Here is a 12793-nt window from a genome sequence, read left to right on the forward strand (position 1 = left end):
TTTTTTTTTTTTTAATCTCTGGAAATCAGGATGATTCTATGTCTTTCTGCACCTAGTTTACAGTGTGTAAGGCTATCTTTCATTCATCAAGGTTTCCGTACTAAAAGGGGTACTAAGAGTAATCCACCATGTTCCTCATGGAAGATAAATGCCAAAAGTGAATTCAGGAAATTCAGGAAAACATGTGCAGGAAAAGGCAACAGCTTGAAAACAATTCGGCTGTATTGTACATTTGGCTTCTACTTACTACAGTGAGTACATAAGGAGTGCAGATGAAGTAGACTAGATCTTTCCTACCTCTTTGCTTATATTCTTGGACATAGACAGTAGTTAAAATCCTCTGTTGAGGAGGGATGTTAAGCCCCCCTAGGGGACTTTCTTTTCCTCCTAATACAAATTCACAAACCATTAGACCCTTTCCTGGTAATTGCCAACAAATCTCATTTTGGATTTGCAAAATGTGCATTAGAGTTCACAAGTAAGCTTGGTGTTTCATGTAAAATATGCTTGGATTGTCTTCATCAACCTGGCATACCCGAAGTTACTGCTCTTTATTTGTTGTCCCTGCAGAATTGGTTTTTGTTCTTGTTCAGGTAAAAAGATGTAGTACTTCTTGATTCAGTGCCAAGAATTACACCATTGTCAGTAGGGCAGTGTGTGCCAAAACATGTCACTGCTGAGCTGCATGAGGTAAAGGAGGGTGCATTGCCCGACATATTATTCTTGGTTGTTACTAATTTTTCTCCCTCCACTTAGTGCTGCTGTCATGCAAGATATTTAATACAGTGGCTGTCTGCTAGCATTTTGGCTATATCATTAAATGTGATTACGGCTTGTTTTAGTTTGCCTGTTTACATATTGACTTGAACAATTTCTTCTTTTAACGGAAGTACACCAGAATTCGTAATGGTGTAAGTGACCAGAATCCCATGAGTATACATGTGAGGAAAGGGAACCTGCTACTGTCAGAGGCCAAGTGATTAGCAGAGCTAGGAGAGAAGGTTGGTTGAAAAGCTACGTTTTAGACAAAAAACTGCCTTTGCGGTTTAGATGGGCCCTATTTAGCCTATTAAGGAAAGATGGAAGAGTTATGTATCCAAATCCCATTAGCTGTTAATGATTAGGTCGTAACAAATGCTCTTTTTGACATCTGAAAATTCTCCAAGGATGTTTTCTTAATTATAAACAGGTGGAAGGAGAGAGTAGTTTTTCAGTGTAGGTAAAAATGCTAAGTAAAGAACATGCTTTAGAGGTGACTTTTAAAAATCTTTACAGTACATAAGTACATAGCAAATAAGCAATTAATAGGTCCTCTATAAATAAAAAGAATTGCTGACTAGACAGATCTTTCTTAACTACGAAGTATGCTAGGTCTCATTTCAGCTATGCATCTTCTTTTCCCCACTTGTAAAAAATGTATTGAGATAATTAGTTTCTTAGCACTTCAACTTGTAGGGGGTAGTAGAAAAAAAAAAAATTAATTACCATTTTGCTAATTTTCCTCATGAGAGAAACTTCTGGTTTTAAGGCTTGTTTTTTCCTAGGTTCTCAAGATGCTGCTGTGTAGTTGATACTGTATGTAGTCTTTTTTCTGTTTCAGTACAACCAGTTCTTCTTTACTGATAGGTATTAGAAAGCTTTAAGATCATGGATTATAGTCTGCTACTGGGAATCCACATACTGGACAGTAATATGAAAGAAAAAGACGGGGAGAGTTCCCAGAGCACATCTGATGCAAAACGTCCTGGAGGGCAGAAAGTTCTCTATTCTACAGCCATGGAGTCTATACAGGGCCCTGGCAAGTCTGGGGACTCAGTCGTCACAGAGGCAACAAATACGTGAGTGCCATAACCCCCTCTTAAAGCTACTATTAAAGTTTGTACATTCCTTCTCTTCAGTCCTGTGCCATTTTATATTAAGTCTGATATTGGCAAACCATACAAGAGTATACAGCATTTCGGACCTGAAAGATTAAGCCAAATAGTGCTTGTTTGTGTTTTGTAACATTTTCAAATCTGCACCATTCAGCTTTGCTGGAGACCAGGAAATAAAAAAGTTGATTAGTTGATTGATCGTCTTTAAAGATACAATAGCAAATCTGGTTAGTTCAAAATGACTTATATAGGCACAAGTGTATTCACTTATAAATGAGTTGTTATGAGACAACCATTGCGCAAGTTCCATGTATAATCTAATTTTAACTGGAAGCAGCCTCATAAGCCATGAGCAAAAACTATTTGTTAACATTGAAATGAATATTTCTGCAGGGGTTCTTTTCATCTCAGAGTATTACACTCAATACATAGAACTGTATCATCAGCCACTGAAGTACAGTCATAACCATGATGGGTATTTCAGGATATTTCCTGAATTTAAGAACTGCTGCTTTTTTCTTATTTTTCTGTCTAACAGAAATTGCAGTAGAAATTTGGGTATATAGACCATAGTTCTACTGTTCCCTTTGATATACATTCAGTGTTGTCATTACGATCACCATTCTCATTCTGTATAATTAGTCCTTGATTATAAGGACTAAGAAGGATTTAACTTCACATTAAAAGGATTTACTCTTTTCCTGGTTCTCAAGGGAGCTCTCTGGATAAATACCATTAATGATAAAGAATCATGTGCTTAAACCTTCAGCAAACGAGTGAGTGAATGATCATGCTTAGTATTTATAGAGAGTTTCCAGCTGTTCAGAGCCCTAGAATATAAATTTAGACAAAAGAGCTGAATTTTGCCCATTTTGTTCAGAATTACTCTTGTTCACACAGAAGATGGTGAGAGTTAATACTGAATTAATGCTCTAATACGGTATCAGGAGTGTTGTGCTGGCAGGTTTCTTTTACTAAAGCTAAAGCTGGTTGCAGAGGTGATCCAAAAGAGTCCCAGTGGTGATATGCATTGTACCCTTCGTAAGCGTCCACATCACTTGGTGCAATGTGACGTTTCCCCAATCTCCAGCAGTGCAGTACCGCTGCCAAAAGCATGTCGTAGCACCTCTGTCCTTCCCTGGCTCCTTGCACTGTGTCCTGTCTTGTGTTGACATAACTGGTAGTGCAACAGACTGCCCTGAGGGAGGTGTCAGTTAAAATGAACCTAAGTCTTAATAATAAAAATAAATAAATAAGTAAATTGAAGCCAGGTCACTTTCCTGCCTTGGTTCATTGAATGGGCATGCAAGCATAAAGATGGGAATGGATACCCTATGGCCAGGGCTGCTGCTTCTCCTGGGTTGTGTTTATTGTTTAAACTACAGCATGACTTCCATGAAAAGTTGATAGATATTAGTTTTCTAAACCATTTAACTCTTCTGTGTACTTGAGGAGTTAATTGAGCTGGAGTTCATGGTAACAGGGCTTTACAAACAGTCTAACTCTACTTGTTCTTACTCAGTCTCCTTTGTGCCTAGAATAGAAATAAATAACAATAAAGTTAAAAAAAAAATTTTTTGAGGAGATGGTAATTTCTGTCAGGGGAGGAAGTATCTATGCTTCAGTGGCAGAATGAGTAATTTGGGTAAACATTATTAACAAATGATTTTGAGTTCCTTCAACAAGAGAGAAATTACAGAACTGTAAATTGTTTATTAATTATCACACTTCAGAAACAACCAACAAAGGTGGAAAACAATGCTTGTTTTGTATGTTTCTTTTTCTGAAGCACAAAGCAAATGTGAGTTGTTTGGGAATTTCATTGTGGGAGTTAGGATTTTTTTTTCTGCTGAGGAGTGGACTCTCAACTCTGTTTTTGCTAGCAGCCTCAAGTGAGTATTGCTTGTGTTTCAAACTGATAGAAAAGGTACAGAAGTATGGCACGTGTTGCTTCTTCAATCTTTTCTTCTTCTGGTTTTGTAATGGGTACATGAAGGTCAACAGAAGCTAACAGAAGTAAACTAGATTTTAATCTCTGGTGCTTAAAACAACTGGACATCTTTTTGGGGGGTTGGAGTGGGAGGAGAAGGTCTCAGGATGAACAACCTGTGCTTGAAGGTCATGCCAAGTAAATATTCTGAACCAAGCAGGAATCTGGGCAATCAGGTTTCCCAGCTTGATATTGTTACTCTTCCTGTCAGTAATCTGTCTGCATAGAAGTCTTAGAAATACATGTGTACATTTTTAGTGAAAAATATGCAAAACCCAACTTTTTCAGACTTGGAGTTATGGAAAGGCTCTCTACAGTTTTATTATACAAATGATCAATAAAGGGACAAGATTATTCTTTAGCTAGGCAAAAATTTTTGTTATCATTTAATAATGAACTGATTTAAATTTTTCCCATTTTCAGATCATCTAAATATTTGTAATTCCATCTAAAAGTTATCCCAAAATATTCCTTGCTTATAGCAGTTATTTACCACTCTATCCCACATACTTCAGGTTTATCATTTAAAATCAGTTGTGTGTTAAGTGACCCACATTCAGCTGACTTTACAGTGTGGCACCTAGTGCTTATTTGTTTGGCTTTGTAAGTAGGTGCAGTTCATCTGCTAGGTGATAATCAAAGATGTATTAAAGGATAATTTTGCAATGTTTTTTGTTTCCATCAGAATGGGAGGTATTCCAGCTAAAAGCCATAAAGGGGAAAAGTTGCTTCTATTTATGGGCATTATTGATATTCTGCAGTCTTATAGGTAAGTGACACTTGTATTTCAAGTTTTTATTGCAATCAGCTATTCTGATATTACTTACAAATATGGAAACTTTATAGGGCAGTTCTGATTTTATTTTTATATTCTTAGGTTAATGAAGAAGTTGGAACATTCCTGGAAAGCTCTTGTTTATGATGGGGTAAGTAGATTATTTTTAGTTGTTGATATTTTAGATAATGGAACTTTGACTTCCACTGACCAGAAAAGGGTAAGCTCTGATATTTTTGTAATCTGCACATCACTATGGCAGCTAGGCTGGTGCCATAATTTTTTTTAGGTACATTTACTGAAACATACTCTAATTGTATTTGTTGATCTTTCAAGAAGTAAATAAAACGATCAAATTATCCTCATTGAAACAGGACAATAGCCATTTAGCAGAACACTGATGAATCTGCAGTTAAAAAATGTACACGAAAAAGGTTTTTTCAAATGCTAGAAAGGTTTTGTAGAATGAGGCTATGTAATTCAAAACACATAATTTCATAAATTAAATAATTTAACTTAATAGTTCTTGAAGAGTTAACCTTTAAAAGTGAAAAAGCTTTTGGGTCTTGTTTTTGAGTATGCCTGAAATGCATGGTACAGTTTGCCTGAGATGTCTGGCTTTTTTCTCAACAATTTAATTTGGATTTTCCTATGGAGAATGTGATTGAGACCTTTTTAAATCTTGCAGGACAGTGTTTCAGTTCACAGACCAAGTTTTTATGCTGACAGATTTTTGAAGTTTATGAGTACAAGAGTTTTCAAAAAAGTTCAAGGTAAGAAAGTTGTCATTGTTGCTCCTCTAGGTAATACAATAATCATTACTTTATAACACTACTTTCTTGGTAGTAGAAAGCCATTTCTCCAGGATCCTGTGGCACTTTACAAAAATTATCAGCAGGTGAGTTTCTTCATTGGAGCCAGTGGGATTGCACCCTAATTGTAGACTTATGGGGAATTATTTGCTATGTATCTCTTGTCACACCAAGGGCATCTAAAGGCTGTACAGATTCCCTTCTTTTACCATTGATACAAAGATAAATTCAATGAGCTAATTAAGTGTCCAGTCCTGTATCTGTTATCCGTAGGAGTACCCCCATTGACTTGATTTGTTTTATTTGCATAAGTAAAGATTGTTTGCCTACCAACTTTAGCATGTTCGAAAGGACAGGCATTCCCTCCATTGGTATGGATTTCTTCTGTGCTTTATCAGGGAAAAAATAGAAAGTTGAATGTCATCAAAATCTTCCATGTTTGTGACTATCACCTGTTTCTACTTTTCCTCTACATTTCTCCTTTCCTTAATCTTTTAATTCATTCTCAAGGGTAAGATACATATCATTATTAGCTACTTAGAAGAGTGTCAAAAAAAAAATCACTGTAATTGGACATTATCACTGAGAGTTGTCCAAAGAATTAAACTTAATAAATCTTTCAGTAATAATTTAACTATTAATTATTGCCACTTCTGTGAAATAAAATGAATTGATTTATAAAACTTAAAATAGATTCTGAAACACTCTTATAGCATTGGGGAAGGAGAGGAAAGTAATTCTAGGCAGGTGTCTTCTTCCTGAATCTTCCCCAAAGGTCACAGGTTAAACTGTGAAGGTATTTAGTATTAGAGTAAAATAAATAACACTGCAGTAGCTACCTTCCATGTAGGCATATGGAGTTAGATTTCAGGAAAAGTACTAAACAAATAGCTATTGCATTTTGAGACCTGATTCCAAATTGAAAAGAGCAAATGGATACTGTTGTAGTCCCGTGGCTTTGCCAGAGTGAGCAGGACAGATCTTTTCTCCTAACTTGTGCCAAGCTATTAAGCAAAACAAAAGAATTTGTAAGTGTTAAGTGATTTATTTTCAGACTTGCTGCATTAAGCCTGCCTTTGAAAAACAACAGGGAAAAATCAGCTATCAAGCAAAAGTATATATATTGAACATAATTTCATATGTTCATAGCTACCTTGATTGTGCCTACCTGAACGTACAATTTTCTATTGTCACTGAAGGAGAAACTTGGGTATGTGTACAGCTTTCTTGGGGCATCATAGTTGAATAGCACAATGCAGTGTAATCTTGACCTTCCAGTGTTATGGGTTTTCCAGTAGTATAGTAATAGCCTTATCTTGATACAAAGATTAGTTCATGAATTTTTTATTTAAAAAATTCTAAAAAGAACTTGAAGCCAATTAAAAGCAAAAGAGTAGTTCTGGATTTTTGACAGAACAACACATTTGCTAAAGGAGGCAAAAACAATGTGGAAACCAAATGTGTTAACCCGCAGTTTGCACCAAGAACCATACTTCTGTTATCTTGTATATTATGCAAAATGAAAGATGTTATATATAGCCGCACATGAGTTGCATGAGACCCCAGAATAGGTTGGAAAGTATCAATCTGCTTTTGTTCTTATCTGTCCAAATACCTAAGAATAGCTTAACGCTGTTTGCAGATTAAAGGACAGGATCTTGATTGGGTTTTTTGTTTGTTTGTTTTCCAAAGGCTATACTAAATTCTACTTAGAGGTTTTTGCTATCTTATAATTATGGAAGCATTAGAAAAATTGCAGATCTCTTTGGAATCCTTGACATTCTCATGCAAAGTCAAAATTTGGTAGATCTAGAAGTCCCACTTTCTTGATACTGTCTTGTTTTGTTTTGTAGTATTATATTTGGGTTGATTAACCTCTTCACTTGCAGCTGCATCCTGGGAATGATTTAGGATTATGTAACACTGAAACCATTCCTAGTATAATCACTAATTCATTGTTAGGGCAAGAGCTTAACTGGTAAAATCAAACTGTAGAGATTCAACTTATTACAGGCTTCTTCCATCAAAATTTCAGCTCAGGTTATACTTTTATTAAAACTTCTACCACTGAAATTCTGTATTTTTCAGACTGTACTTGACTATGTTACTCTGCGTTTTGTCTAAAGATAGTATCACCACTTTCTGAAGAGCAGTATCCAACTGTGCTTTGAAAGATCCCAATTGTTTGGAGTGAAATTCTGTGACCCTGTCCATGAAAAATGTCAGAGACATGACAGGTTAGAACAACATATGTGATTAGGTCTAAAAGAGCAAGAAAGAAGAGGGAAAACTGTGATACCTAAGTAGAACAAGCAATTAGAGGAGTAGGTGATAAGTAATGAAGTACTTAATGAAATTTCTAAATAGGATGAATAAGAACAGGGGTAGATTGAAAGAAGAAGGCTGAGAGTAGCCCAACTTAAAAAAAAAAAAAAAAAAAGGAAATTAGATCTGTTAGGGAGAGTGGGAGAATCTTTAAAAGAGAAAGAGGAAAAATGGAATTAACCCTAATTAGTGATTCCATATATGTATAATGACAGCTAGTCAGGGAGCTATGACTTTTGGAGAGTCTTAGAAATGTTTATGAATTAATGGATAATTCCTCTACGAATTGGTCATGCTAGTGAAAGGAAATTTGGCCTAAAACACCACAGGTGCAGCGGAAAATGGTGGTGACCTCTGCAATGCCTTCAGTGTGTGTGCCACAAGGAAGGCTGTAGGGAAGAGGATGAATATACCAGTGAGGCAAAGGGGAGTGGTTGGGGTTCACTGTGTCCTAGGCTGCTCTGTGGGGAAAGCTGCTCTGATTATCTGAGCAATCTTCAGTTTTTTCAACAGTTATGGCACTAATTATAAAATCTTAATATAAAAGATACAGACCAGTTAGTTTATGTAATATGCATCCATATTAAAGGTGCTGACATTACACTTTTTAGTTTTTTGTAAGCAAAGGTACATTTCTGACAATCATCCTCTAGCAAATTGTTCTGTGAGTTTCACGGCTTTTTATGAAGTGCAGTTCTTGACAAATATACATGAATTGACTGGTTAGAACTATGTAACTGATAGAGGAACGTATACTCTAAAATGGATGCTAGTTAGCAATATGATAATCATATCTTCTGTAACTATATTTGGTTTAGATATCGAAGCCGAAATGTTCAATGGAAATTATCTAGAGTGAGAAAGATGTCAAATGAGATTTAAAGGAAAAGGAAGATGACAACAAATACTAGCACAAACTATCAACTTACTTAACTCAGCACTAACATCTTAGGGAAAAGTTAAACCATGTAGTGTCTAGGCTTATAATTAGAATTAACACTTTGGGGCACAACATGGTGATTAATATCTAAATAAAAGGAACTGAATTAATATGATAAAATAGTGAGGCAAAATTCAGCTGAAAGGGAGGAGGAGTCTCCTGAGACTGAGATATCTTAAGCCACAGAAAAATGGTATTTTCCCAGAGAAGCAGTGGGAGCTCCTTTGTCTAAGTGAATACTTGCAGGCATTTCCTGGAGCTCTTCTGCACTGATAGAGGGCAAGAAAAAGAGAACTGAATACTCGGATCTGTAGGATGAGATATTACTCTTGCAGCTGTATATGTTTCCTGAGCTTTTGAGTCTTTTTTTTTTCCCTCAGTTCTTTCTACTTTTGACTGCTAGTTTGATGTCAGCACAAGATGCAACTCTTTCTGTAGTTTAAAACCACAGTGTACAATAAAGAATGTTATGCCTAATTTTCTCTCTGAACTTAATTTGTCTGTCTCATTTTTCCAGACTATTGACCTGTTTTAATATCCCACTGTTATTGATCTGCTCTGCATACAAGACTATTAATCTACTTTTGTATGGATTAATAGTTCAAAATCATTATCATTCTTTTGAAAAATAAAGAAGTAGGAGTGTTCCTGTCTTCAGGAACATTGCTTTTAAACTTTGAGTCCGACATTTCAGTTTGAACTCTTAAGCTTTGTTCTGAATGTATGCTTTTCCCTTAAAGCACAGAAAAAGCCTCCATAAATAACAATAAAAATGTAATAAGCAAATTCAGCCTTAGAGGCCAGTTCAACACCTATCTACTACATCATTTTTTAACAATATCACGGAGGTGTGCATCTGAATCTCTTCTTCCAAGTATATGCCAGTTTTTAGCCAGCTGCTCGTGATGCTTTTAATTTGCATTTTGCAATAGAGCACAATGTCAACTGTTGAGGTTTATCTGGTAACATTGCAGTCAGTGCTTAGGGGTTAGCACTCAGCAATTAAAAACAGTGCATGAGGTAGCTGGCATCCCTTTGGGAGAAGAACTATAAACCAGGGGTCATAGATCAGTAGCAGTAACAATGGTCACACTGGTGTTTCACCCAAGATGCCACTGTACATAGACAGACCCCAGTAAGAATTATAAAGGAGGCCTGAGTATATTATACCTGAGTATAAGCCATCAACATTTTCAAAGTGTTTATTTTACCCAAAGGTGATGTTTGACATGTGCCACTGAACTGGAAATCCTGTGATAGCACATATATCATTATATAGCAGTAGTCCACAGCTCAAGAAAATGATCTTAACCTGTCAGAACACTGCAAAACATCTTTCAGTTTTCCTGTCTTCTGTTTTTCTTTCTATACCACTCTGTCTCTGACTACATGGGCTAATATTCCATGGGAGATTTGTAACTTAATAATGTCAAAATTGATTGACTGACCTGATGTTTTGTCGTATGAACATTTTAAAAAAAAATCAAGAAAATACAAAAATACTTTATTTACGGCTGAGACACTGATGCCAGTGGCTCTAGTTTTAAGCTAATATTTGATAAATGTGTTTATATCTGATGTGTTCTTAGTCTGTATTCAGAAACTCTAGCTTTATAGTTAGCTCCCTTTTCTATTCCATTTAAAAATGGTATATCCTGTGAAAGATGATAGGATGAAATCATTCAGCAGCTGTGCTCATTGCCTGCTTTCATTTGGTGATGCAGCTTTAAAGACTTCTCCTTCCAAGAAACGGTGCAATTCCATCGCAGCTCTAAAGGCAGCTTCACAAGAGATAGTGTGTGCAGTCAGCCAAGAGTGGAAGGATGAAAAGCACGGCATCCTTACTGAAGGGCAGAGCTATTCCAGCCTTGATGAGGAAGGTAATGTCCTTGGAATCAATAAGCCTAAATGATTTTTTTAAAGAAATTTAGGATAAGCCCTGAATAAAAGGCTTCCAATCTGGCTGATCTTTTAAAACTTCTGAGTGGGGTTATTGTTGGTTACTAGTGCTGGAGTGAGTTGTTACTCTGGCATGGCAGAATGGGCCTCCAGGAGCAAGAGGCACTCAGAATCAAGGTTACAAAATGGTCTTAATCCTCTCCTTGTTTTCGGGAGATCCTAAAATAGTTTGTGCAATGCAGGTAATGGATTATGGTCAGAGCCAGTGCTACTCTTTTCTCTGCCTTCTGAACAAACATGTGATGCGAAGTGCTATGAAGCTCAGTTTGTCGTTCCCAGAGTCTTTGGAAGCAGTGCGGACTCAGCCCCTTTCAGAGTTTCTCTGCAGCCGGGCTCAAATAAGAACCAACCACCTAATCCCCCTGAAAACCAGGCCCCAGGAGTGTGAGACCAGTCCTGATACTTGTAGAATTCACCAGATATTCGTACCACTATTTAAGATATGCCCTTGCTTTGCTCTGTATGCTGCTAAATATACTGCCTAGCAGCTGAGATTTGCCCAGTAATGAGAAACAGTGGGAGCATGTGCACATGAATATTACAACCTCATCAATTCAAAGATGTTAAGAAGCTTCAGGAAAACTGTTGAGAGAACTGTGTGACTCCATAAAGATCCTTGGATCCATTTTGAAATGAAGTTGTTAATACTCTTCTTTATTTTTGCCTGTGCAGTGCTAAGTTCGCGGCACCGGCCGGATCTAGTGCCAAGTACTCCGTCACTGTTTGAAGCAGCTTCCTTGGCAACTACAATTTCTTCTTCCTCCTTGAATGTAGATGAGCACTGTCAACGTGATGAAACTATGCTCTTCTCTAGCAGGTAAAGGCTGTATATGTGGCAGAGGACTCCCCACCAGCACCCTTCTGCTAAGAGACTGACAACTTGCATGGTGGCTATGCGAAAGTGAAAGCGGGAGGGAGAGTGTCTCTGTAGCTCCATGTTGAGTATCTCTAGTGAAGGAAGGGTGACATAAGCCCATAAGATTTGGTACCTATTTTGCATTGTCGTCACAAAATAAAATGCATGAACACAGTGTAGATGTTACGGTATGCTTTGAAATTTTTATTATGTTCCAAAACTAAATTGAACGTTAAAGTTTTCTCACTTTAGTCTGTGCTACAAACCAAGCTACACTAAGATCAGGGTAGGAAATACCTGTTGCCACTTGTCTGCACCGTAAAAAAGCTACAGAACAAACAGAACTAAAGTTTTACATAACTTTGTGTTAGGAGAAAGGAGCTACTTTCAAGTTGATCTTTGTTTTGAATGTGCGGAGCTGAATGGTTCTTTTGACATGACTGTTCTCTCAAGCAAATATCTGCAAACCTTCCCCAGTGGCTGTGATTGCAGTCTGTCTATTCTTAACCTGGGAAGGATAAAAATGGGAGAGAGTTGGGGAAGGTTGTGCAGACACGAGCGAGCGAGCTTGGGTGTGTTGAGTTGTATCTGAATGCGTTATAACCACGTCTACCCAACACCATGCCCAAGCTAGTAAGTCTTGTTGGTCTTGATAGTCTGTGTGCACCTGGGCTCTACCTGGTAAGCCTGAAAGGAAGCGTGCGGTGCTGCGTTGTGTGGTCTTGCCTGCATGGGTATCTCTTTGCCATATGTCAAATCAGAGGATAACCATTTCTTTATACGTTTTGTCGGGGGGGGGGGGGGTTAACTGTTGGGAACTCAAGTATCTTGAATTTCAGTATTTTGAATCCAGCGCTACACACTCTCTATCTACATTTGACAAGCAGGCTTATCTATGCGCTGAGATATAGATCTTTGCTTTAAACTCTGTTATCCAAAAAGATTGAGTTAGTTTACAAACATTGATGGGGCAGTAGGATTTTTTTCTCCCTATTAAAATTTGTCCAATTGCGTTTTATAAGAAGTAATATGACGTGCAGGGTTACTTGATCAAAGTGATATGTGCAGCTTGCTTCTTCAGTAAGTTGAAATAAGCCTTGCTGATGGAGCATCTTCCGCTGGCCTTTGTTTTGCTATAAAAAATTGAAAAGAGGTATGGTTTATGGTGTAACAAAACTGAAGTTTTAGTTACAGACCACCATGAATTGTCCAAAAAATGCCTCATACAAACCTTAAGAAATAAAATTGCTAATTAGTAAATG

General features: G+C 37.1%; 1 protein-coding gene across 6 annotated transcripts in view; it reads left to right on the plus strand.

Annotated features, from left to right (window-relative positions):
* PIP5K1B (phosphatidylinositol-4-phosphate 5-kinase type 1 beta) overlaps positions 1-12793 on the plus strand; it is a 111016-nt gene that overhangs the window by 78634 nt on the left and 19589 nt on the right. For all 6 annotated transcript variants that reach the window (XM_026073473.1, XM_026073475.1, XM_026073476.1 and 3 more), the window contains 6 exons: positions 1627-1838; positions 4550-4633; positions 4742-4790; positions 5328-5412; positions 10441-10596; positions 11348-11492. In XM_026073473.1, the coding sequence (XP_025929258.1) occupies positions 1627-1838; positions 4550-4633; positions 4742-4790; positions 5328-5412; positions 10441-10596; positions 11348-11492 (731 nt within the window). The remainder of the gene's footprint in view (positions 1-1626; positions 1839-4549; positions 4634-4741; positions 4791-5327; positions 5413-10440; positions 10597-11347; positions 11493-12793) is intronic.

This window comes from Apteryx rowi, unplaced genomic scaffold (genome assembly GCF_003343035.1).
Source record: "Apteryx rowi isolate R43461 unplaced genomic scaffold, aptRow1 scaffold_37, whole genome shotgun sequence".
Taxonomy (NCBI): Eukaryota; Metazoa; Chordata; class Aves; order Apterygiformes; family Apterygidae; genus Apteryx; species Apteryx rowi.